The following is a 27545-nucleotide window of genomic DNA, read 5'->3' as shown; positions in this document are numbered from 1 at the left end:
CTGCAGCCTCCCCCAGCGCACCCGCTTGGGCGCCGGCGGTGAGGGGTCCCGGAGCCGGGGCCCCGCGTCCGGGGGGGCGTCCCGCCGGCGGGGCCCGCCCGCCGCACCCCGCGAGCCCAGCTCGGCGCCGCCTCCTCGCGCCCCGCCCGGGCCTCGCCGTCCCCAGGCGCACGGTCCCCACCGGCCACCTTCCCGCCCTCCCCATACTCCGGCGGGCGTCGGGTCCCGGGAAGAGGGGCCGCCGCCCCGGCGCGGGCCGCGAGGGGCCGGCGAGGCGACTCACCTTCGTCCAGCAGCCGCTCGAGGTGGTTGAAGATCCCGCAGAAGTTGGGCAGGCTGCTCATGAGCTTCTTGTCGTTCATCAGCTGCATCAGGTAATCTGGGGTGGGCTTCGGCTTCTCCTTCGTTTCCATTTCCCCGACCATATTCCAGGCTCCTCAGCTCACTCCGCCCGCCGCCGCCGCCGCCGGAGAGGAGGGAGGGGCGGGGAGCCCCGGCAGCCGGCCGCTCCGGACTCGGCGTCCCGCTCCGCTCCGCTCCCGCGCCGGGCGCCGGGGCGGCCGGACCGCGCGCTCACCGCGCTCTCCCCGCCCCCGCAGGCACTTTCCGCCCGCGGCCCGACGCGCTCCCGACCCGCCGCCGCTCCTCGGCCGCCGGCTCGGCGCGTCGCTCACGAGGCCGGCGGGCGGGAGGCGGGTCTCCGCGGGCCGAGTGCGGGCGCGGGCCGCTCGGCGCCGGACGAAGAGGAGCCGGGCCGCCGCCTCTCGCTCGGCTGGTCGCGCCCGTTCAGCCGCCGCCTCTGCCGCGGGCTCGGGGTCTCTCTGGGCTGGTCTCCGCCGCGGCCGCCTCTGCCGCTGCCGCCGCGCTCTGACTCCGCTCCTCCTCTTCCTCCTCCTCCTCGCCGCCTCCTCCTCCTCCTCACTCACTTGGCGGCGGAGTTCGCCTCAGTTCAGGCGGCGCTGCCAACGGCGGCGGCGGCGGCGGCGGCGGCGCGGGGGGAGGGGCGGCGACGCGGGGAGGGCCGGGGGCGGGGGGCGGGCGGCAGGCGGGGCCAAGCAGGGCGGCCGTTAGCTGGGCCCGGCCGGCGCGCTCCTCCCCCTCCCGCCGCCGCCGCCGCCGCCGCCGCCGCCGCCGCCGACCCCCGCAGCCCCCCGGCCCAGGCGCCGCCGCCGTCGCCGCCGCGCCGTCTCCCTCCGGCGGGGTGGGCGGCCTGAAGGGTCGGCGGCGCACGGCGTGACGGAGGCGGAGCACGAGGAGCCCGGCCTGGGCGCCGGGCCGGGGTCGCCGCCCCGGGCGAGCGAGAGCGGAGGGAGGGGCCGGTGCTGGGCCGAAAGACGAGGGAGGGGGCTGGGTGGCTGTGCTTTCCACTGGGGCGGGGGCGCGGGGGGCGCCGCCTCTCGCTCCCCGCCGCCGGGCCGGCTCATGTGGCGGGCGCGGTCTGGCTGTAGTGTTACGGGAGAGGGATTCCCAGCGGGACGAGCTACTGCGCGCCAGGGCTGCGCTCGCCGCCGCACAGCCCTATCCTCACCCCCGTTACTATAGTTATTTAAAAGCCTCTCCACCACCCTCCCCGCCGCCCCCACCCAAACAAATTTTTTTATCGTCCTGTTGCTTCACGGGGGACTTTCGGGCTGGGCGTCACGTGGCCCGACACGTAGCCTTAGGCCTGAGAGCGCGTGCGTGCGTGGGGGCCGGAGGCCACGCCCCTTCCGAGGGTCGCTCCGCCCCCGCCGGGGCCCCGGGAGCAGAGGGGGAGGTGCGGGGCTTGCGCGCGCCTGCGTGGGGCGGGGCCGGGGAGGGGGCGCGGCCCCGGGCGGGGGACGGGGAGGGGCGTTCCGAGCGCAGGGGTCCTGGTGCGGGGACCCCCGCGCGAGGTGGCCGGGCCATCGAACCCCGGGGGGCGGGAAGTAGCGGGGTCTTGGCTCTCGGCACTGCGCTGTAACGTGTCTGCGGCCCTGGGTCCTCCTGCGCAGGACGTGTTCACGATGGGCTCCGACTGCCGCTGTGTCGTTGGTGGGCCCGCACGACGACCCCCGCTGTCCCAGCGGTCTCGTCCTGCTTCGAGAGCCACGCGGCGGGAAGGAACCGGAGGAGCAGCGGGTTCGCGTGGGCGCCCCTTGCCGCCCCGACTGCGTGGCTGTGGCGGTGGCCGTGCGTCGTGGGTCCGGGCTGGGGGGCGCGCTCCGGGCCCGGGTCCGCTCTGTTGCGGCATCCAGCTCTTCCAGGCTGCGGTGAGGAGTGAGCACCGGCGGTACCAAGTCGGGAGCGGAACGTGCACGCTGTTTGTGATGTAGCGCTTCGTGACGGCATCAGTATCCAGTAACAAAATGAAGCCGCGATAAAGAGACGAAACACCGAGCATGTACCTAGTTGGAAAAGCGAAAGTCAACACTCATATTTGCAAACTTGCAGAAGTAATCATACGTTGGGCACGAGGTTTTTCATGCAATACAATCGATTTCAAACATTTAGGTTTGCTTGGGGAAATTTTCTGAACTGCAACAATGCAGTTGCAGTTCAGAAAATTTGGGTTATGTAATGTCAACCACCAAGTCTGTATCTGTATTTTATTGCAAGCCCTTTATGACATGTTCAATTAATGTAGACAAAATTATTTAACATCAAACTGACCCTTGTAAGCGTGACACGTGGCTGAAATATCTATTTCATGTCTATAATCATGTCAACTGTGTTTTAACTTAAGTGAGAACTTAGTGGGTTTTTTGCGGGGGGCGGAAATTTTGCTTCAAACAAATTCTGAAGAACACTTCTAAGTTTGAGTTGTATTGAAACTACGAAATGAATTTCAAACAAAAACTCTGGCAAGTAACTACTGGCCTGTCCGTTTAAAAAGCAGAAAGTGAGTTCGCTTTTAAAATTAAGCTGCTTTGATAGAGGAAATGGAATTGCTTTGTTAGACAAAGTTAAAAACATTTAACTCAAATATTTTAAGTTCACCAAAATCCATCACTGTTAGCAGAGGTATAGAGTATTCACCTAATTATCTGTTAAAGGGTGAATTTTGTAAATGCAGGGAATAGTAATTTGACCAAAAAGCTGTTGTCATTTCGAAAACTAGTGTAAGGTATCCTACCTCCCTACCTGGCTAAATGATAGGTAGTTGTAAAGGGGTTTGGTACTAAGTGATTCTTTTGACTCTAGTTTAAAATATTCAGTTTCCCTTCTTAATCTGCTCACTTGTTTATTAAGCTCCTAAGCCCTGTGCTAAGTGCTTTACATGTATATCTCATTTAATTGTTAGTTCAACCTTGTGGCTTTAACCTTATGCTTTTATTCCCATTTTACATAAGGGGAAACCCAAGGAGAAGGAGGTTAAGTAACTTGCCCAAGACTGTAGCTCATGAGGCCTGGATCTGGGATTCAAATCCACTTATATTTTATTCTAAAATCCATGTTCTGTGCCCCTTTACTAACCGTATCCTGTAAGGTTGGAACTTATGATGATGTTCCACCATTTTTGACCCATAGAAACTGCAGTTTCATATGGCTCACCGGTTCTTAAAATCTAGGTGAACCAAGTAAAAGATAAAGAACAGTGATAGACAGTATTCATTTCCCATGTATTAAATCACTTACAGTTATAGCATTTGATGATAGCTACTATCTTTTGCCTTTTCAAATATACATAGATAACTTCTCTGCTCACAGTTCTTCAGTGGTTTACCCCTACAGAGGCCTGTGGGTCCCAGGTGCTCTGGCCCATGCTGCCTGGATGACCTTAGCCTGGGCTCTTCCCACCCTGCCCCCCCCCCGTCCCGCCCCCTTCCCTTCCCTTAGACAGGCCAAGCAGGCCTTCTATTCCAGGACTTTGCCTTGGTGATGCCTCTCCTTGCTGAGTTTTTCCCACACATCTGCAAGCCCCCTCCCACTCTTTCTCAGGTCTTAATCAGAGAAGGCTTCCCTAACCACCGTCTGTATAAAATAGCATATGCATGTATGTAGAAACACACACCTTCCATATTCTATCTGCTTACCCACCCCCCCTTTTAATTTTTTTTCATAGCTTGTATTTCCACCTGACATGTTCTACCTATGGGTAAATTTGTCTGTCCCCTCCCCCTACACTGTAAGCTCCATGAGAGGAAATACTTTAATTTGTTCTATCTAGAATTCCCAACACCTAGAAGAGTGCGTGGTACATATAGGCACGTTAAAAAAATGTTCCAAAAAAAGTATTAAGTACTTGAACTGTGCAAAACCCTTACCTACATTATTTCTTCTAATCTGTACAGCAAACATTTGAGGTGGGCATGAATAGCCAGATTTCAGAAGAGAGATGGCTGATGCTTGAGAATAGTAAGTAGCTGGTCCTATACAGGGCAGAACTGGATCCGCACAGGGCGAGGCTTCTCACCTGTCTGCAGGTATCCACAATATCTCTCCCTTTTCTCTCTCAAACTCCTACCTTGGTCATTTTAGGCATATATCACACCATTAATTACCCAACAAATGACAAGTGCAGTGAGGAACACAGAAATTCTTGGGATACATCACTTGCCTTCCAGGAGCTTAAAAACCTAAAAATTAATGTGGAAAGACTTTACATTATTACAAAAAAGTCATTTTTATGATATTCATAAGTTACAATGTATTCATAAGTTACATAGTGACTTACAATATATGTATGGGTTAGCTCCCATTTGAAGATCCTTAGAACTTTTTTCACTGTGAGAAATTGTCATCTAATATATTACACTAAAAATGGTTCCTCGTCGAATATCAGTAATTAACCACGAGTGGAAATACACTTTCTGTTCTCTTAAATTTGATTGGCTTCATTTGTTTATTGCCATTCTTGACATTTAAAAATAGAAAATTATAGTATTCCAAACATGTTTTTCTTCAGCACCATGGAGTTCTTACGGGAACTAAAATATTTCTTGGACTTAAGCATCAGTCTTTGATGGCTTTTTGTCCCAAATGTTCTTTTTAAAAGTCTTAATCCTTAGATTTTCCTGAAAGGGAATGGGCCTTTCCCGTTATCCTTGTGAAGTAAATGTTTGTTTATTGTCTGAAAAGATTTCTTGAGTACCCTTTTGAATTGGTGAGATGGCTTATCAGGTACTGTTTAAAAGGTTGAAAATGACACATTTTAAGTGTGACTATTTTAATCAACAAATACTTGAGTCCCTGTTATATCTAAATACCTGTCATTAACCCTAACGCACATACAGACTAAGCTGGGAGTTAATATCACATACATATGAAAAGTTAACTAATAAAAGTAGATGCTTAAGACAAAAGACCTTAAGAATGGAAATGAGCACTAGCTTCCAGGCCTGGAAAGCAAAGCAAGACCGCACGGAGAGCTGGGTCGGCTCTGCTGCTTGAGGAAGAGCAACAGAGCTGAGGGAGGACACCAAGGAAAGCTTGGAAAGTGGGAAAGTATAGGCTTTAGGGTAGGAGTTTCCATAAAGAGTAGGAGGTGCCAGATTGTGGTTGGCCTTGAATGTCAAGCTAACGTGTTCATAGAGAAGAGCCTTGGGAATTGTTTTTAATACAAAGAAATGCATCAATAAAATAGTACCATGGATTCCCCTCCGTGAGGCTATATCTATGTCTCTTAGTGTAAATACAGCATTTGTAAAATGAAAGGCACTGCTCGCATCTAATGGTAACTGTGCTGCCTTTTTAAACCACTAACATGATGGTTGCAGATGTAATACTAACATTGAGTTTAAACCACTGCTTGGGGTGAAATGTTAACCGAGGGTGTCAGGTTTCTACTCATTTGACCCTAAATGAACCTTTAGAGGCAAAAACATTCTCAGCCAGGATGCAGGCCCCTGTGCCATGTAATCCAATCTTCATTCCTTATTTAAACAGAAACTTTAACTTAAAAAAATTGTCTGTTAATTATAGGAATATGAGACAAGTAAATATGCATTTTGTTTTGATCACCTTGCAGACATTCATGGTTTTAGGATTGCAAAACAGTTTCCATAGTGTTTCCCTGGATTGGATTCATTTGTTGTTTGTTTGTTTTCCTTTAGGATCTGGTTCCTTCAGGATGAGTCTGTGATTAGATTTTTTTGACATATTAAACAGATACTGTTTGATTCATAATCTATGCGTTATTTTTAAATAACTAATGTGAGTAAACAATTTATGAGCAAGAGAAGTGCCTACCCATGTCCCAGCCATTTAGTCAAATGCCATTATCCTTTATTGAAATTCAACTGATAGCCTAAATGTTCTGTTTTTCCAGCATTTTCTCTCTATTCACGCTTTCTAAACCAAGTTCCCAGTGGGACCAGGGGGACAGAGGACTGACACTTACCGAGCCCCTAGGAACTGTCAAGCACTTCAGTTACTATCTCACTGAGTACACTGCAGCTCTGAGTTCATTTTTATTCCCGTTTCACAGCGAAGAACCGAAGGCTCAGAGAGTTAACAGAATGACATGACTCATCACACAGCTAGTAAATGCTGGGAACAACGTTCAGACCAGTCCTTCCAAGTCCTGGGTGACTTACGGAGCCCTGCTGGCCCCTCTGTAAGTTAAATTTGGGTGCTCTGAGATCTGTGTCCTTTCATGGCTAAAATACTGTCATCTGTAAGTCTGTCTTTTTCTAACCAGTGATGTTGTTGAATCTTTTCAAACATTAAGCTCTCATATCTAATTGAAACACTGCTGGTGTCATGTAGAGAAAAGAATGCTGTGCTGGGTATAGAAAAGCTTTATTAGTTGTAGCCTAAGGAGCTGTGTGACACTGAGTAAGGAGCTCAGTCTCTGAGATTTGAACCGAGTGATCTTGGAAGTCTTTAGAAGTTCTAAAATTCCGTGACTCTGAATAAAATGTTTTCATCCACATCTGCAAATACTTTGTTGGAATTTAATTTCTGTGCTTAGGATAACCCTGTGTACAGATGGGTGGTCATGCAATGGCAATAAGAAATGTATTCTAAAATCGTAGGTGTCCAATTTTGCACTCCTTATTAAAATAAAAAAAATTGTATATGAATTTTTGTTTCCTGTAGACAATATAATACATTTGACTGAAAATCTTATTTTCATAATTTCTAAAGTGTTAAAACCAAATCTTGTCCCTTTTTTAAAACATATTACAATTTAATAAAAGTGGAGCACTAAAAAATTGCATCTAGAGTTCCCAGTGGAAAAACTTATACTAGGAGAACATAAAAATTCCTGGAGGGTAGAATCCAGGCCTGTTGTTCTTTCTGCTCTTTAAATGCTTTACAAGTGATCTACTTTCAATAATTACTTGTTTGAATGAATGAAAGAAAAAAGAAACACAGACATATTTGGGTTCTAGACATGGCAGGCAGCTGTGTAAGCGCCTCACAGCCTGGAATACTAACCTGAGTAAATAGTAGCATCTGAAAATCCTTGCCCTCAGTGACCAGGAAAACAGGAGTGGAGGGAGGGGCCTCAGTGTCTGTCCCTGTGTGAAGAGCTTTTGCAGTGTGACGCAGTGGTTCCTGGAGTGTGAGATAGGTCTTACTCTGCAGGAAACATACTATTTGGGGCAATGGGTCCAGAGCGTCCGTAGTCCCCTGCATCTATAACAGGTCAGAAAATGAGTACCTCTTAATTTACTATTGAAGGGGCTTGTATAGCAATGATATTTGATCAGAATCACTTTAACTTTATTATTTATTTAGACATAAGAGTAAAAGCAATTATTAGTAAAAAAAATTTTCTAAGTACACTAAAAAAGAAGCAATTTATTCACAGCACTGATACTCAACACCCCTTAGGGCATAGTTACCGCTGTTAGCTCTTAGCCACACCTCCCAGCCCTTTCTCCAGAGCCCCCAAGAATCCCCTGACCCAGCAACCAAAGGCATGGCACCTGGCATCCTGTTCCCACCCGGCCAGCACGCTCTCGGGTCATTTGTGCATCTGCCATACCAGTTGTTAACATTTTCAATATTACCTCTATTTGTGTCAGCTTAGTTATGTATTAGGAGGTTGGTTATTTCATATTTTAAACTTGAGTTTACTAGTTTTTACTAACTGCAGCTAAAGTGGATAATTTTTTGTCTAAAGTATGTATAAGTTCTTTGAGCACATATCCAAATTTAGAAGGAAGCTTTATGAAAATCATGTTTACCAGATTACAATGAAATACTAAAGTCTTCAGTTTTACTTTCTATTTTCCACCAAATAATGTTTTAATAAACAGGTTGTTGCCAGAACTGAAAAATAATTAATCATCCTCTCTATGGTAAACTCTTTATATTTCACATCGAAGAAGTACCCCGCTCAGCTTTCTCCCCAGTCCTATATAGCCATTCACGTTCCCTGGCTGAACTGTCCAGGTCATACTGATGATGCCAGCATTTACTATTTCCTAAATACTCTGTCCAAGCCCATCTGTAAAAATGTGTTACAGTTACCTTTTATAGATCTTCAAGGGCCACCAACTTGATTAACTAGCATTAATTACACTGACATTTTCTCCATATCCGTTGGCAGTAAGCATCATTTTTAGGTGGAAGTAAAATGTAGCGTAGTGAAATGAGTAACACTTTTTGTTCAGTGGTTCTAAAACGGGTGCCCTGTATTTATAGTGTGAGCCTGGAATTAAGTAGTAGTGGGAAGTTGCATGCTGGCACTGTGGCAGACAGTGGGATGGGGTTTTCTCCTGCTAGTGTCATCTCTCTGTCCAGGTAAAGCTATTAAAAGAGAAGAAAGAATATAAGGAGGGAATCAAGAACACTAAACTGTTAAATTGTGAAATGAGGAAAGAGAAGAAAGACTTGGGCTCACGGAGTTCAGAGGTGGTCTTGTAAGCCGTCCCATCAGCTGACATGCCAGCAATAATCCACCTCCCCCTCCAGTACCAGCTTCCTCTCCAGCGGCCTGGCTGCTGGTGGGCAGAAGCAACAGGCCCTTCTCTGCTCCAGGTTCCTTTACCTCTAGGGACTAATAGCCAGACCTGACTTTCTCCTCTCCCTCAGGTTTCAGCATTTCAGCTGGTCCGGTGCCTGATTTCATGAAGGCACACTTTCACTTAATCAACCAGTCTAGAGCACAGAGCGGATACCAAGTGGGATGGGAGGGGCTGGCCATGTCGCTGTCAGGGATGCTAGCGCTGAGCCTAGTGGGGGAAGGAGGCCTTTCATCTCTAGGCTCAGACAACGGGGGTCTGAGAAGTATTTCCCTCTGCACAGTGAAGATATGAAATCATAATACCTTGCCCAGCTACGTTACGACCTGCCAAGCCATAGGAATGCTTTTCTCACGGGTGACATAGATGAATTATCTTTAAACCCCAAGCAATGAAACAAGCCCTAAAATATTCACCCTGAAGAGTTTGCTGGTCCTTAGAGGAGGCAGCTGAGCACAAGAGTCTAGACCTGGCAGTTACCAGAAACTACTTCAACTACCTCTGACTCTCTCTTCTCCGCTATAAAATGGGACAATGCAACCTAAGGATGTGGTCACGATTATGTGACTGAATGAATATGAAGTGCCTAGCAAAATCCCTGGAGCACAGTAAGCTGTCAGTAAACAGTATCATTTTAAAAACTGAAAAGAGTAAGGCCTGGATATAGCTCTCATTTCAATGCACGTGTGTCTTGGAATGTGTGTAAATATCTCTCTTTACGTTGAAATTGTATCCACAATGCTCAAAAGTAGTTAGTCATCAGTTTCCTGCCACTTCCTATTGCACAAAACCATTTCCTGTTCCCAGGACTGCTGACACTAGGAAGTAAAAGGACAAATAACTTGATGAAAAGGAGCCTTGATCCCAGGCTGGCTGGGGTGTCAGCTGCAACGGCTGATCCAAAGCTGGCGCGGGGCCTCCATGCTCTCCAAGACCCAGTTTTCAGCGGCCGGACGGTAGAAACAGCTCTGTAGTAGTGGGGCAAATGTGGAAAAGGAGAGGCGGCCTCCCTCCCATCCCTGTCTCATAAACACCTGAGCTAGCAGTTAGTGGAGGGAGCTGGGAAGATCCTGCCTTCTGGAGGGGCCAGGCCTGGGGCAGACAGGCACCGCCTTCCCAGACCTGCAGGAGCTCCCACGATTCCCTGCGTCGTTCTCACACTGACAGTTAAGGGCTGACCCAGGGTTTAAAACGTGAGGTCTGGGCAGCTGTTGGGCTGCGGTATGCCAGGTAAGGGGCTTTCTCCAGCCCCCAGCATGGGAGGCTCAACCAGCAGGCACAGCTGAGTGAAGGGACAGGGGCGTCTGCCCCACCTGCCTGCTCAGCAAAACCATGCTTGGTTTTTTTTGCCAGTTTATTAATTTTTTAAAAAATTTTTGAATTTTATTTTATTTATTTTTTTATACAGCAGTTCTTATTAGTCATCAGTTTTATACACATCAGTGTACACATGTCAATACCAATTGCCCAATTCAGCACACCACCATCCCCACCCCACCGCGGCTTTCCCCCCTTGGTGTCCATATGTTGGTTCTCTACATCTGTGTCTCAACTTCTGCCCTGCAAACCGGTTCATCTGTACCATTTTTCTAGGTTCCACATACATGCGTTAATATACAGTATTTGTTTTTCTCTTTCTGACTTACTTCACTCTGTATGACAGTCTCTAGATCCATCTCAACAAATGACTCAATTTCGTTCTTTTCTATGGCTGAGTAATAGTCCATTGTATATATGTACCACAACTTCTTTATCCATTTGTCTGTCGACAGGCATTTAGGTTGCTTCCATGACCTGGCTATTGTAAATAGTGCTGCAATGAACATTGGGGTGCATATGTCTTTTTGAATTATGGTTTTCTCTGGGTATATACCCAGTAGTGGGATTGCTGGATCATATGGTAATTCTATTTTTAGTTTTTTAAGGAACCTCCATACTGTTCTCCATAGTGGCTGTAATCAGTTTACATTCCCACCAACAGTGCCAGAGGGTTCCCTATTCTCCACACCCTCTCCAGCATTTGTTTTTTGTAGATTTTATGGTGATGCCCATGATAACTGGTGTGAGGTGATACCTCACTGTAGTTTTGATTTGCATTTCTCTAATAATTAGTGATGTTGAGCAGCTTTCCATGTGCCTCTTGGCCATCTGTATGTCTTCTTGGGAGAAATGTCTATTTAGGTCTTCTGCCCATTTTTGGATTGGGTTGTTTGTTTCTTTAATACTGAGCTACATGAACTGTTTATATATTTTGGAGATTAACCCTTTGTCCGTTGATTCGTTTGCAACTATTTTCTCCCATTCTGAGGGTTGTCTTTTCATCTTGTTTATGGTTTCCTTTGCTGTGCAAAAGCTTTTAAGTTTCGTTAGGTCCCAGTTGTTCATTTTTGTTTTTATTTCCATTACTCTAGGAGGTGGGTCAAAAAAGATCTTGCTGTGATTTATGTCAAAGAGTGTTCTTCCTATGTTTTCCTCTAAGAGTTTTATAGTGTCCAGTCTTATATTTAGGTCTCTAATCCATTTTGAGTTTATTTTTGTATACGGTGTTAGGGAGTGTTCTAATTTCATTCTTTTACATGTAGCTGTCCAGTTTTCCCAGCACCACTTATTGAAGAGACTGTCTTTTCTCCATTGTATATCCTTGACTCCTTTGTCATAGATTAGTTGACCATAGGTGTGTAGGTTTATCTCTGGGCTTTCTATCTTGTTCCATTGATCTATGTTTCTGTTTTTGTGCCAGTACCATATTGTCTCGATTATACTGTGGCTTTGTAGTATAGTCTGAAGTCAGGGAGTCTGATTCCTCCAGCTCCATTTTTTTCCCTCAAGATTGCTTTGGCTATTCGGGGTCTTTTGTGTCTCCATACAAATTTTAAGATTTTTTGTTCTGGTTCCGTAAAAATAGCCGTTGGTAATTTGATAGAGATTGCATTGAATCTGTACATTGCTTTGGGTAGTATAGTCATTTTCACAGTATTGATTCTTCCAATCCAAGAACATGGTATATCTCTCCATCTGTTGGTATCATCTTTAATTTCTTCCATCAGTGTCTTATAGTTTTCTGCATACAAGTCTTTTGTCTCCCTAGGTAGGTTTATTTCTAGGTATTTTATTCTTTTTGTTGCAGTGGTAAATGGGAGTGTTTCCTTAATTTCTCTTTCAGATTTTCCATCATTAGTGTATAGGAATGCTAGAGATTTCTGTGCATTAATTTTGTATCCTGCAACTTTACCAAATTCATTGATTAGCTCTAGTAGTTTTCTGGTGACATTTTTAGGATTCTCTATATATAGTATCATGTCATCTGCAAACAGTGACAGTTTTACTTCTTCTTTTCCAATTTGTATTCCTTTTATTTCTTTTTCTTCTCTGATTGCTGTGGCTAGGACTTCCAAAACTATGTTGAATAATAGTGGTGAGAGTGGACATCCTTGTCTTGTTCCTGATCTTAGAGGAAATGCTTTCAGTTTTTCACCATTGAGAATGATGTTTGCTGTGGGTTTGTCGTATATGGCCTTTATTATGTTGAGGTAGGTTCCCTCTATGCCCACTTTCTGGAGAGTTTTTATCATAAACCAGTGTTGAATTTTGTCAAAATCTTTCTCTGCATCTATTGAGATGATCATATGGTTTTTATTCTTCAATTTCTTAATATGGTGTATCACATTGATTGATTTGCGTATATTGAAGAATCCTTGCATCCCTGGGATAAATCCCACTTGATCATGGTGTATGATCCTTTTCATGTGTTGTTGGATTCTGTTTGCTAGTATTTTGTTGAGGATTTTTGCATCTATAGTCATCAGTGATATTGGTATGTAATTTTCTTTTTTTGTAGTATCTTTGTCTGGTTTGGTATCAGGGTGACGGTGGCCTCATAGAATGAGTTTGAGAGTGTTCCTTCTTCTGCCATTTTTTGGAAGAGTTTGAGAAAGATGGGTGTTAGCTCTTCTCTAAATGTTTGATAGAATTCACCTGTGAAGCCATCTGGTCCTGGACTTTTGTTTGTTGGAATATTTTTGTTTGTTTGTTTGTTTTGTTTTGTTTTTTGCAGCATGCGGGCCTCTCACTGCTGTGGCCTCTCCCGTTGCGGAGCACAGGCTCCGTACGCACAGTCCCAGCGGCCATGGCTCACGGGCCCAGCCACTCCGCAGCATGTGGGATCCTCCCGGACCGGGGCACGAACCCGTGTCCCCTGCATCGGCAGGTGGACTCTCAACCACTGTGCCACCCGGGAAGCCCCTGTTGGAATATTTTTAATCACAGTTTCAATTTCATTACTTGTGATTGGTCTGTTCATATTTTCTATTTCTTCCTGGTTCCTTCTTGGAAGGTTATACCTTTCTAAGAATTTGTCCATTTCTTCCAGGTTGTCCATTTTATTGGCATAGAGTTGCTTGTAGTAGAGTCTTATGATGCTTTGTATTTCTGTGGTGTCTGTTGTAACTTCTCCTTTTTCATTTCTAATTTTATTGATTTGAGTCCTCTCCCTCTTTTTCTTGATGAGTCTGGCTAAAGCTTTATCAATTTTGTTTATCTTCTCAAAGAACCAGCTTTTAGTTTTATTGATCTTTGCTATTGTTTTCTTTGTTTCTATTTCATTTATTTCTGCTCTGATCTTTATGATTTCTTTCCGTCTGCTTACTTTGAGTTTTGTTTGTTCTTCTTTCTCTGGTTCCTTTAGGTGTAAGGTTAGATTGTTTATTTGAGATTTTTCTTGTTTCTTGAGGTAGGTTTGTATAGCTATAAACTTCCCTCTTAGAACTGCTTTTGCTGCATCCCATAGGTTTCGGATCGTCATGTTTTCATTGTCATTTGTCTCTAGGTATTTTTTGATTTCCTCTTTGATTTCTTCAGTGATCTCTTGGTTATTTAGTAATGTATTGTTTAGCCTCCATGTGTTTGTGTTTTTTACGTTTTTTTCCCTGTAATTGATTTCTAATCTCATAGCGTTGTGGTCAGAAAAGATGCTTGATATGATTTCAGTTTTCTTAAATTTACTGAGGCTTGATTTGTGACCCAAGATGTGATCTATCATGGAGAATGTTCCATGTGCCCTTGAGAAGAAAGTGTAATCTGCTGTTTTTGGATGGAATGTGTTATAAATATCAATTAAATCTATCTGGTCTGTTGTGTCATTTAAAGCTTCTGTTTATTTATTTTCATTTTGGATGATCTGTCCATTAGTGTAAGTGAGGTGTTAAAGTCCCCCACTATTATTGTGTTACTGTCGATTTCCTCTTTTAGAGCTGTTAGCAGTTGCCTTATGTATTGAGGTGCTCCTATGTTGGGTGCATATATATTTATAATTGTTATATCTTCTTCTAAAACCATGCTTTCTTATGTCCCAGCAGACATTGGTAAGAAAAGCAATGAACATCCCCCCACCTTTTTTTTTTTTTTTTTTTAAAGTCAGATACCATGGGAAAAAATAGCTCATGTTTTGAGGAACTTAAAATCACCAAGTGGGGTGGGAGGAGTCCAGTGTTCGGATACTCACAAGTGGCTCCTGCAAGTCAGTTTATTAGGTCACATATGAAGCAACTAGAAGACAGTGACAGCTCTGGCTTCCCAGGGCCTTCCCTGAGGTGAACTTGATCTCTCCAAGGGAACCCCCAGAAGCCTCAGCTTCAGCAAGCCTAGATCTCTGAGACCACTGCCCTGGGATCTGTCACCACCACCCAGCCCCAGGCTGTGTGTATAGCCTCCAGAAAATTTACCAATGGAGCCAACACTTTCTCTTAGAGGTTTTCAAGGTAGCCAAATGATTTTCAGTACCTCATTTCAGAGTGAAGGCCAGGACACACAATTAAATCAAGGCAGCTGAAAGGAAAAAAGAATCTTTCAAATAAACAGTTTTATGAGTCTAGCTTCACAGTGAATCACATACCCGTTGTAATACTAATGTTGAACACAATTTACATTTGCATCATATGTTTTCTTGTTACCAAGAGGGCCAGAGTTATCAATAGATTCCTAGGGGGTGTGATTCAACCTGAACTATAACTGGATCCCTGACGTTATAAGGGCTTGATAAGAATTTTCCTCTGGATATCTATTTTTACAAAACTGGCTTGTTGTAACTTGTATACAACAATTATGCACTAAGTGAGGGTCATGCTGTAGACCACAGCAAAAAACTTAAGTCACCTATATTCAGGCCAGATTCTCCCAAAGCAAAACCTTGGCCATATCACTGAGCTGTCGTGCAAATGACACAAATCTGGGCTCAGGGCTTGGCGCTCTCTCTGGTGTTTCCCCTCCCCCATTCAGTCTCCAGTTCAATAGCTTGCCTCTCTGCCTCTGCCTTCTCCCATTTTCTCTGTCATCTTGGTCAGAGGGTCACTTCCTATGCCCCCAACAGCCTCTCCACACAGAGTCTAGGAGGTGCCATGAGTTACTTTAATCTTGAAACTTGCTTGTTCGAAGTGACAGAATTTTTTATTCATAACATAATGTATGCATATTAGCACCATGATGCACATATCCCATAACTTTGTCCTTAATGTCTATCATTGCACTTTCTGGATGGGAAACTTTGCTGGGTTTCCAGCAAATATAGCTTTTTAAAAAAATACTTAACATAAGACTTGTCATTGTCATTTATCCTTCATTTGACAGTCTTCAGTCGTCTCAGCTTTGCTTGCACAGCATTCATTAACGATGTCATTCTATAAGCAGTAAAGGGGAATTGCACAAGAAAGAAAAGAGTACAAGGAAACAATTTCCAAAAGGCAAGTTTCCTAGGAAGTGAGTTTAATAGCTCACTATTTTTCAAGTTCTAAACACAAAAGTACCACTCCTCGCCTGCTAGCTCAGCCTTTAGCTCAGCTCTCTCTCAACCCCAGAGTGCTTACGTGGCTCTGCTCTTCCCCTGTGCCCTCAAGTTCAGGCTGGTTGGAGGTGGCTCAAGAGGGCTTTCAGATTTTGTGCTGTTATTGCAACTGTTTGCAAAATCTACATTGTTGAAGAAAAGGTCCTGGTTTCCATGTAACGTTAACCATAGGAAAATACTAGAAAGCATTTCAGAGAAGAAAAAATAAAAGGATCCTCAGACCTGTCATTTCTTATGGGAATCTAATTAAATTCGTGGCCAACCTCACAAGACTAAAAAAGTCTGTCATTCACTATCTGTTTTCCCTCCTGAGAGTCAAAAGGAAGCCCCGGATCTGGGGAGAAGATCTTCGTGCTAATTAAACCTCACACCTTATTCTACCTGTGCCTCATCTGCACAGCAACCAGAAGCTTCCAAGGCCCAACAGTTCTGACCAAATAGTCCAGGGGCCAGTGCTCCCCCTTTGCGATGCTAAGCCTCAGGTGATTCCAGCTGTTGGGTGTCTCTGATCCCGAAATCCTCACAAAGGAGATTTGCAAAGCTTATAGTCTTTCCTTCCTGATTTAATGTAAACTGCACTTGTACTAAAGAGGTTGTGTGCACTGGTTTCCCCTAATGCCAAAGTGAAGTTGGGTGTGACACACAGATGCTTCTTGGGTCTGAGAGTTAAGTTCTAGAAGTAGCCAAAGAACTGTCAGCTCCCTCCGTCCCCCTGCAACCCAAGCCAGCGGCCCGGCCGCAGCCCCTCAGCCCCAGCCCCTGCCTTCCTCCCCCTTGGAAGCCCCTGAACTAAGGCTGCTCACTTCTCCTTTCCAGCTCCTCCCGTGGTTCTCCACCAACCCTGTCCCCCATGGGCCACACAGCATGGCGCAGCCCTCAACCTCTTCTCAAACCCGCTGCGTCCAAAACAAACACAAATTAGGAAAAGGACAAAGGAGTTTTCGTTATCAAAAGGTCATTTTTGAAAATTAACAGGTTGCCAGAGAATCTCAGAAAAATCCAGCAGGGATTCAGAGCCTGACCTCATTTACATTTCACTGGAGACCTGGGTCAGCCATTTGGAATATTTCCCGAACATTCTTATCAATCTCTCCGGTAAGTGCAGGTCCCTGGGACTCCTTCTCTGTTGTGGAGGTGCTACCCTAGCGCTTGGGGAGGCCAGGCCCGATCTCTGACCCCCTGACAAAGGTGCCCTGTCTTCCTTCCCCTCCAAAGCTTCTCTCCCAGGCTGGAGGCTGCTCGTTCTGACCTTCAACTTGCCACCACAGTCCCTAATGGAGCATCTCATGGTTGAGGCCCTGGGGTCTGTCCTTACTGTCCCTCACACCCCGGACTCCCTGCCCGACCTTCTTCAATTGCTTCTCTGCTTCTCCCAGGTGTCTCCACGACTCTGGCATAGAGCAGGCTGTGGGTCTCTTCGTCACCAAATTAAAGCTGGCCCAGTGAGGTGATACAGTGATAGAATGCTCCAGCTCTGCTGTGAAGCTGGGCAGACACCATGACTAAGCAATGCTTAGTCTCCTCGGCTGCGAAACGGGGATCCTGACAATACGCACTTTAGAGTGTTACTGTGAGGATAAAATGAGGCAATGATTATAAAGCCCTTAAAATATGCTGGGAAGATAGCAGTTTCTCAATACACATTGGCAGTTAGAATTACTGTCAATATCCAGTTACCACTTGTAGGCACCTTACTCTGTTTCATGCATTGATGTGAGGCATTGTCTCTGAGACAAAGTGAGCGATTGTCTCTGCATTCAAGAAGTTTGCACCGTAGCAAAATGATCAAGTAAACTAAAAATTACAAAGTAACGGGCTTTTAGTGGGATTATGCTTGAAGTCCTTCAGGATGTGGAGCCGGGAGCTACTAACTCAGCCTGAGGCCAAGGACAGGGGCAGGGTGTGCAGATACTGGGGAGAGGCTGTCCCGCTGGGAAGATGATGTGTGCAGGCAGCCTTGATGGCTGGTCCCACCCTGGCACGAGCCTGGTTGGTTCAACAATTGCTCTGATTTAATGAAGGGATCCAGGCCCCCGCAGAGGTCCTGTGGACTCAGTAGGAAAGAGCCTTCTGGAGCCTCACGACTTCCACTGATTGTTTCCTGTGTGCGGGGTGTGACTTTTACAAACATCATCTTAGTTAGTCTCCCCAACACCCCTGGGTCGTTAACCTGTTTGTATCACATCTTGGCTCCAGCACTTTCTAGTTTTGCAACCTCTCTGTGCCTCTGCTTCTTCATCTTCCAAACAGGATTCTCATCCCAACTCTCAGGTTGATGAGAGGGACTGTGTGAGTTGATATATGCAAAGCCCTTGACACAACCCCGAGCACGTAGTAAGAACTAAATAACTGCTATTATGAGGCCGTTACAAGTGCCTCTGGTTTGCACCCCATTTGCAGGATGGTGGTGACTGATGAGGCAAAGATCAGTAGTGGTTCATTAAAATGATTTCCTCTTCTTCCTGGGCACACAGATAATCTACACTTCCCACCACTGTTGAAGTTAGGTGTGGCCCCATGACTGAGTTCTAGTGGCTGGAATGTGAGCTGAGGGATGTCCTGCACCATCATCTGTCCCATTGGGGCCTGCAGGAATGGAGACTTGAAGATGTGGGTCCCAAAAGCACTGCCTGGAGAAAGGCCGTGTCACGGTCCTCTTCACCTGCACAATTCTGTTACCTAAAAAAGAAACAGGGCTTCCCTGGTGGCGCGATGGTTGAGAGTCCGCCTGCCAATGAAGGGGACACGGGTTCGTGCCCCGGTCCGGGAAGATCCCGCATGCAGCGGAGCGGCTGGGCCCGTGAGCCTTGACCGCTGAGCCTGCGCGTCCCGAGCCTGTGCTCCGCAACGGGAGAGGCCACGACAATGAGAGGCCCGTGTACCGCAAAAAAAAAAACAAAACAGTTTTATTGTATTTAAATTAATATGCATTTGGCTGGCAGCCTAACTAGTCCTTACCAATACAACTCAGATACAGTGAGCTCAGTGAAGGATCGATTTTGTAGTGAACACTTGGAGCTATAGTTGTCTACTCAGCATATTTCCCCTTCCCCCCTCCTCTTTTCCCTAAAGAACCTCTCACTATGTGGGAAATGTAGTGTGATTTTGGTGTGGCTTAATACCTCCGCCATCATGGGCAGGACACACCGGACTCCCCGCCCTTCCCACAGACCCACCTGACCCTAGGCAGGCTAATCAATCATTGCCACCATGCCCACCGAAACTTCAGGAAAACAGGATCTCTCTTCTTGGTGGGTTGTTGGTGAAGATATTTTAGGGATGCAGTGGTCATGGTGGTAATTGCTACATGGAGAGAGCTCGCAGAAGAAAGATGCCCGCACAGAGGAGAGCAGAGCCAGTACGGCAGCATGCCTCCTTACTACATCGTTTGAGCTCCTGCATTCGCTAATGTCTGATTTATATTTCCCAGTCACCTTGGTCAGTGAACCTCCTTTTTGGTTAGGCTAATTAGAAACCGTTTTGCCATTAAATAGTAAGAATGACTGAGAGTTCCCAGTTTACCAGCTTTGCCCCTTCCCCCAGTTCCCTTGGGCCGCTGGCTCTACAGGCTTTCTCCCCTCCCCCAACACCTGCCTTGAAGTCCTCTTGATAATCCTATCTTCACATTATATCAAATATTAAAATTCCTTAAATAATCAGTGAAAGTAGCAGGCATGAGCCCACTGAGGAAAGAATATTAGTCACTCACATATGGTCTCAACAGGACTGCCCAATTTTTTTTTTTTTAAGTGACGTATAGTTGACTTACAATGTTGTGTTAGTTTCAGGTGTAGAGCAAAGTGATTCAGTTTACACACACACACACACACACACACAGATTCTTTTTCAGATTCTTTTCCATTATATGTTATTACAAGATACTGTATTTTTTAAATTGCACTGAAGTTATATTAAAAATTTCTTAAAGTGGAGAATTTGGGGGTTGGGATTGCAAATTTCCTGCATAATATGTTGCCTTGTAGTGGAATTTGACCAATAATACCTAAATATGTTTTTCATTTAAAAAAACATAGTTGCAACCCCAGAGATTTGCAAAATGAGAAATAACAATATAAATTAATTTTTGGTTATCCTCCCGGCCTTCACTTCAGTTTTTTGGTCACATACAGTATATTCCCCAATATTTGGTGGAATAGTTCTATAAAATATAAAATCCACTTTTTTGTCTTGAATAATATCAGGTAGTACGAGGTTTTATCTTTAAATTTTATTTTGAAAATTTTACTTAAACCAATTCCTTATAAAAATGGAGAGTTTTCAAAAGCTGCTAAACTTTTCCCTGTCATTTTCTTTCATTCTGGTGAAAACCAGACTAGCCATTTGGCAACCAAGTTTTCTTTCCCCATTTCATTCCCAGGCTTTGAGTTCATTGGCTCAGTGAAATCTCACTTAAAAGAAAAGACTTTTCCAGCTTTATCTCACTTCTTTATCTTTACCTTCCTTCACTCTCCCTTGCTGTGCACACCCCAGTCCTTCCAAAATCAAGTGGCAGGAGTTCTAACGCCACGGTGGGACTTTAGGGATGGATTTAAAAAGAAAAAAAAATCTTGTTCATGTTGGGGGAGGGGAGAGTCTGGAGTTGTTTAATGCGTACAGAACTTCTGTTTGGGGTGTTGAAAAAGTTCTAGAAGTAGACAGTGGTGGCGGTTACACAACACTGTGATTGTGGTTAATGCCATTGGCTTGCACACTTAAAAATGGTTACAATGGTAAGCTTTATGTATATTTTGCCACACAAAAAAATCTTGTCCAGACTTCCTGTCTTGTATATTTGTATACATCACTAAATAGAGATGCATCGTTCCTATGTATAGCAGCAACTAAGAAGAATGAAGAAATCAGTCAAATATAAAGTGTAAAGCAACTTCGTTCCTTAGAAAACTACAAGGTAGAACAAAGCACACACAGCCGTTGCCCGCTGTCTTTGGAAACTGCTCTGTTTGCTCATGCGCAGAAAAAAGCCAAGCCCCGCCGTGGTATTGACACGAACAAGATGAATGACCCCCTGGAGACCAGAGGGTTTGTATTCGAGTTTCCATCACCTTTTCATCCTTTTGTCCCTCTTCTTGATTCACATGCAGATTAACCCAGACCAACTCCTCACGAAATACTCTTTTTCACTCTCGTTTGGAAGGTAGAAGGAGCATCTAAATATTTATGAGGCTTTTTCTCCCGGGTTTATGATGCGCTCTTGTTGGATGTTGAGGCATTACGTTAATGAATGCGTGCCTGCACACACCGACACAGAAACCAGGCAAAGGGGAAAAAAACACACACAGCGCTTTGTCGGCGCTCACCAAACAGTTCCCATGAAAAGGAAGAAAAGAGAGAGGGGGAGGAAGAGAGATTTAAGATCTGTTGCCAGAGAAATAAATTGTACAGCTCAACACAAAAGCAGGAACAAAGTTTCATCTTTGCTGTCTGGAGTTGCAAATGTAGCTATGTGTCATGTCGGTACAAATGTGAAATCAAACATGATTGAAAAATGAGAACGGTCTCGCCCGGCTCTTCCCAGCGATGAAGAAAATTAAGGACAGAGTTTCAATATTGGAAATAAACCGTTTATTAGAAAACAAAGAACTGGCCAACATTTTCTTTTAGGCAGTGCTCTATACCTATTCCTTCAATACAGATTATCTGGGTATGAATCCATGAGAAGATTGTCACCGTTTTTATTGTATTGCCCATATATAGCGTCTTTTTTTTTTTTCCTTGTCTTTTCAGTGCCTGGTAGATAATATTTTCATTAGGCTAGCTAAGTCCACTTTAAAGGGAATTCACACTAAATGTGTTTGCATGAAATTATATCTAGTTATGGCTTAGACTCTAAATCGTCTTTAATTATAGGTAATCCTTATGATATTTTAATAGATAAATATATGGGCACACTGGAACTGAAATGCAGACATATTAATGGCCTTAATATCACACTGCCAGAAACGGTCATCTTTCCAATTTTTACTCCTCTTCTGTTCTGTTCTCCTGTGAACACAGGATGCCAGAGCAGTGGGTCAAAGCCCTGCTAATGACATCAGGGTATTAGGCTTAAAAGTGTTCTTTTTTCTTTTTTAAAGAATATTACCCCTCACCTGGTATTTATTTTCATTTGTAAGTCATAATATACAAAAAGATTAAGATCATGTTTGCCATTTTTGAAAATTCTTGATAAATTCAAGAAATACTCGGCCTGGCTCTTGTCACCTATCTTCATAGGGTATAAAAAAGGTTGAGAAATCCCACCTCAGGCCCCTCACAGCCCTCGCTGCGGCTCTAGCCAAAGGGACAGAGAGCAGAGTGTGGATCTCCAGCTCCCCTTTCGACACAGAGGAGACTTCCCTACACCTTTTTTTGACACTGAAAACAAGTTGTTAATTGTTAATATTTATCTGTTTATTTCACATTAGAGTAAATTACAGAACATAGTCTCCTATTTCCCATACCAAAAAAAAAAAAACTCCAGTTACTTGATTCTTAGTTATTAGAAGCCGAGATAATAATTGACTGTAGTCTATTTATGTAACTATTGTTATGATCTAAGCATTACATATTCTTAGCTTACAACCAGAGTGTCTTTAAATCAGTTTCATCAATAAAAACGAAGACAAAATGTTCACACAGGAATTGTTAACTGTCTTTCACCTGATGCAAAGACAGGGAATTGCATTAGCTCAGCATTATTTCATAGTCATTTATTACTTACTTGTCTGAATGAATAGGCACTTGGCTATATCTAAGTTTAAAGAAACTGTATCTAGGTTTTAAAGAAAAATTTAGTGAAAGGTTCACAAAATTGTTCCAAATTCCCCCTGGGGGAAAAAAGCATTGCTTGGAAAGTGTTTCAGAAGGACATTTTGTATAAAGCTCAGGAAAGCAGTGTAAGTATTCAGTAAGTGTTTTAAAATGAATGCTGCATGGCTTTGATCAAAAAAGTTAAACACACACATCAATTTCATCATCAATTTATGCATAAATAAATACAGAACTATTACCCCTATTGATGGCATGTGGTTCAAGCCCAACTAATGCCCATACTTCAAGCTGCTAGAGGCTCTGGGGAGACCTTGTGTAAGGAGCCGGCCGGCACTCAGCACCTGGTCTAGGCTGAGACTGACATCTAAGTAACACTTTAACAGGAAACAGGAGAGCCAGCCATTTATATAACCACCATAGAAGGCCATGTGCTGCTTGCAGTAAGTTGAGGGTCTCCAAGAAAGATTCCCTTGACTAAAAATACATTCCTCACAAGTCTACTTTACTTCTTAAAATTCCTATTGGTTATAGCCTTTAAAAAACATGTATGTATTATGGCAGGATGCTATCAGTTGTTAAGTCCTGACTGAAATTATTGTTCAGGCCCTTGCAACAGTGTCCTGTAGAGGAACACACTAGAATACACTAGAATGTTCTAGAACAGGGTTCCCTGGGAAACAGAGATACATTTTTGCAGTGGCAGAGGACACTAACACATAAAGGAAACATCTAACAGGGTAGAGAAAGCCAAAGACAAACTCTGTACAGTGTAGAAGTTTGTCCAGGAAAAGAAAAACTATTTTTTGGCTATAAAATTGAAAACTATGTCTTAATGATATAAGCCACTGTTATCAAAGCGAGGAAACAGTCTCATAATCTAATGATAATACTATAAATTGATAGAAGATTTCTGCAAGGCCATTTAATAATAGATATTCGAGAGATTTAGAATTTTGTTTGCCTTTGGGCTATAATTTCTGGGAATTTATTTTGTATAAATAATCGTAAATGGGCAAAGATAAAGTAATATTATTTCTAGTGTGGAAGATTAAGAAGAAAGAATTTTTATTTGTTATTATTTATTTCTTTATTATTTTTGCTGAGCTATATTTTCTATGATAAAATTAATTAATTATGTAATAAGAAATCAGCAATAAAATCTGTTAAGAAAAATAGTTTGTCCCTGGTCAGGGAGGTCCTTTGGTGTCTACTGATTGACAGGAACTTCATGGAAACTACTCCAAGGTCACAGAAATGCTCAGGCCCAAGGAAGGATGGAAAACCTGTGTGCAAATCGTCTTGAGACACTACCTCTCCTGACATCAGAGTAAAACATGCAAAATGTCAGAGAAATGGTCATGTTTGGAGAAATATAGACAACATTTGAATTTTTTATTAATTCAAATATATATGTATATATATTTTGAAAACAGTTTATAATTTTTAATTTGCTTTTTTGAAACACAACTAAATACGCACAAAATATAGGCAACTCAGCAATTACACTCTCAAAACCTTGGAGACCTCCTCTTTCATCCAACCTCTGTTTTTCTCTAGTTCAGCTTCATTACCATGGAGTTTCATGCAAATAGAAAAGCATAGCAGAACATCATCTTTTCTCAAACCAGAACTGATCTGAATTTGTATTAAAACAGCAAGGAATAAATGAAAATATCTCTATGAAGTCTTAACTCAGAGCTGAAATATTAAAAACAACAATTTTGCATTCAGTCTCATTTTTCACAAGGGTTTATCTCATGGTATGATTTTTGTTTCTCAAATATTTGATCCTTGAAACCTTCACCCAACTCATTGCAAAGTTTAATGACACTGCCTGTTTCAGAATGTTTGCACACAGTTCTCAAACATTATGTGAACTGGCAGACCAGCCCAGTCTGTTTTCATGGAAGCGCTGGGAGTGGCAGCTGTTACACATCATGATATTTTTCCAATCTAAAACTGTTACTGCCCTACACGGAGGCACACACTTCACAGCTGAGCCTAAATCCAAATTGAATTTAAAAGTGTTCTGGCTAAATGCCAAATTCAAAACTTCCCTGACCTGTCTCCCTCTGTTCTCTGAAAGTGTGTACATGTACTGACGAGTCTGAAAATAGCTGGTTTGTAAACAGGGGGGAAACTGTCCGAGAAATATTTGCACAATGAAACAATCATTTTATTTTGTCCATATAGACAGACAACCAGTCAATTCAGTGAAAAAAAAAAACCCAAACATTTTCTTTTTAACATTTGATTAGGTGACTTACCCAACTGGATGGTTTGTTTATATTGATTAGTTGTTATCTACATTGTTGAATCTTAGGTCTGAATTTTCATCATCTAAGGAAGAATTTCCATTGAGTAATGTCTTAAGATATGGTCAAATTACTGTAATCAATGTTTAAACATATGGTTAAATGCAGCTGATATTGAGGAATAAATGCTTCAAGTGGGAAAGCCCCATAGAGTTTGCCTTGCCCAATGGCTGACAGAGCCCTGGGCTTCTGTGCCTCCTTCCCGCGCCCCTACAATGACAGCAATCTCACCTTCGATGGTTCTGTATGTTAGATTTCCTGCAACAACAAAAAAATACAATGTAAAAACCAGTGGTCCTATCTAGCCTTTTGCTCATTTCACCCCTGTACAGTGTTGCACAAAGATACGACAACCAAAGCGATCAAGTTTGGAGCCTACCATCCTTGGCTACTTGCCTTCGTGGAATGTTCATGTCTTTTGAAGAGTGGCTGTGATTTAGCTTTGTTGTGGCCTTTTTTCCACCATTTTTGTGTCCACCATCAGTTTTTCCAGTGAATAATTTAGTGCCAGTTCTTGGGTTTTCTTGATTGTTAAAACCAGTTGATATATAGAGAAAATGAGGAATAAGACTTATGAATCCTTAATTTTAAGCAGAATTCACCTACCAAATCATTCAGTCTTCCTAAACTATGTGAATGGAATTTGTTTGAATAAATCTAATTCCACCAAAGGCTGTGAACTAATTACATGATCCAATTTTGGAGCTTTTCCAAAGTTAATCTCTGAATTAGTTATCTTTTGCTTTTCTTTTTTTTTTTATAAATTTATTTATTTATATTTATTTATTTTTTGGCTGCCATGGGTCTTCATTGCTGCGTGCGGGCTTTCTCTAGTTGTGGCGAGCGGGAGCCACTCTACGTTGCGGTCCGTTGGCTTCTCACTGTGGTGGCTTCTCTTGTTGCGGAGTATGGGCTCTAGGCACAAAGGCATCAGTAGTTGTGGTGCACAGGCTTCCGTAGCTGTGGCTTGCGAGCTCTAGAGCACAGGCTCAGAAGTTGTGGCGCATGGGCTTAGTTGCTCCGTGGCATGTGGGATCCTCCCGGACCAGGGATCAAACCCGTGTCCCCTGCATTGGCAGGCGGATTCTTAACCACTGCGCCACCAGGGAAGTCCCTGCTTTTCTTTTATGTGTCATCTTGCTTTTTCACATTTCATTAGGTATCAAAACCAAAAGAGACAAAGTACAAGCTATTTATATGTTATCAAGACTCAAGATAATGGAAAATATTTTATCACAGTTAGATCTGCAGAAGAGTTAGGTGGTTCCTAAACCAACGTTTCGGCAGGAAATAAAAGTACAAATAATTTTGAGCAGCAATATCTTAAAACACTTTAAAATATTCCTAAGAAGAACAGTTATTTTGCTGAATTCGATTTTCATTTTTGATTGAAATGAACCTGGGTGTGCATGCCTGTCTATGTGTGTTTTGTATGCATGTGCAGATGTACCATGAGGTGTGGTTGGAGGGACCATTGGACATCAGGTCAGAAGACGTGGGTCCGTCGCTTGCTGATTGTTTGACAGGAGAGAAATCACCTACTGTCTCTGAACCTCAGTTTTCTCATCCAAAATTAAGGCTAACAATGCTTATCCAAGTCCAATCCATTTCAAGGGCTTGTCATAGAAGACAAGAGAGATGGTGTATGTGAACCTTTATTAATTACACGTATAGGGTCCTAATAGCATATACTGGGGAGTGACATAATTATATCAACACCTCAATGTAAGATTTGGGATAAGTTATTTAACTTCACTGAGTCCTTTTCCTTCAGATATGAGAGTGGATTATGATAAACTCATGCAGTGTAATGTTGTGGGCAGATACATTAGTTATGACTCCTTTGGTCTTTTAAGGAACATAAATTCAACTGGAAATAGTTTAAGCAAAAAAAAAAAGTGTTTACTGACAGTCTCAAGTAACCATGGAAAAGAAGCAACTGAGCCTCAAAAGCCACTGGAACCAGAAATCTGAATGCTAGCAAGACTCTCTCTTTTCTCACTGAATATTGTTTTTCTATTCTCAGACAGACTTCCTACACGTGGTTGGACACACTGCCACCAGCAACTCCTGCGCCCCGCATCTCACAATTTTGCTACAAGAAGAAAAACAAAACGTGACTAAAGTCGCCCACCTCCTCGCCCCAAGCCTGACGCCAGTTGAAAAGTCCCAGGAAAAGCCTCTCGTGCGCTCAGGTTGGGTGAGGGGGCCTGGATGGGGGCAAGTCCTTGATTGTCTCGTCCCTACTGGAAGAAGATGGTTGCAGTGAGAGAGAAGCAGTTTTCTCCAAGAAGAGAGGGGTGTCCCCAGATATGAGTAAGGGTCAGAGGCAGTCAAAGCACGGAGGGTCAGCCTTCTTTCTCAGCTCCCCAGTGAGGGGGACCTTAGGCTAAAGGATGAAGCTCTCGGTCAAACCCACGCCTGCCTTCTGTGGCTGACGTGAGGAACAAATGCCAGGATAGATTGAAAGGTGCCTTCCAAGTTGAAAGTGCTATAGCAATAAAAAGTCAACTAACTTATTCTGGTGCCTGTAACCTAAACCATTCCAGTTTGTAATCTTATGAAAGTACAGGACCAAGGATTAAAACCACTATTTTGTTAGGAAACAGCACTATTTCAGAGGTTTTTTTCATAGTTAAAATGTTATTCATCTCCTGTTAAATCATGCATGTAACTTGGGGCTATGGCTGAAATTTTTTCAATTAGAAAAATGTACATTACAAATACATTATTTATGATGTTATA

General features: G+C 43.7%; 1 protein-coding gene and 1 long non-coding RNA gene across 7 annotated transcripts in view; one reads left to right on the top strand and one right to left on the bottom strand.

Annotated features, from left to right (window-relative positions):
- Positions 1-914, bottom strand: part of QKI (QKI, KH domain containing RNA binding) — a 143683-nt gene extending 142769 nt beyond the window's left edge. For 3 of the 6 annotated variants that reach the window (XR_014297644.1, XM_082669305.1, XM_082669307.1), the window contains exon 1: positions 284-914. Coding sequence is in view for 4 of the 6 variants with exons in the window: in XM_082669305.1 (XP_082525431.1) it covers positions 284-425 (142 nt within the window). In the remaining 2 variants the exon portion in view is untranslated. The remainder of the gene's footprint in view (positions 1-283) is intronic. The other 3 variants (XR_014297645.1, XM_082669304.1, XM_082669306.1) reach the window with 1 other exon arrangement.
- Positions 240-27545, top strand: LOC309831932. Its single transcript, XR_014297646.1, has 2 exons — positions 240-374; positions 26827-27545. It is a non-coding gene; the product is annotated as an uncharacterized lncRNA (long non-coding RNA).

This window comes from Grampus griseus (assembly GCF_964374135.1).
Source record: "Grampus griseus genome assembly, chromosome: 13".
In the NCBI taxonomy this organism is placed as follows: Eukaryota; Metazoa; Chordata; class Mammalia; order Artiodactyla; family Delphinidae; genus Grampus; species Grampus griseus.
The sequence above is the reverse complement of the archived record's forward strand: the minus strand, read 5'-3'. Positions and strand labels throughout refer to the sequence as shown.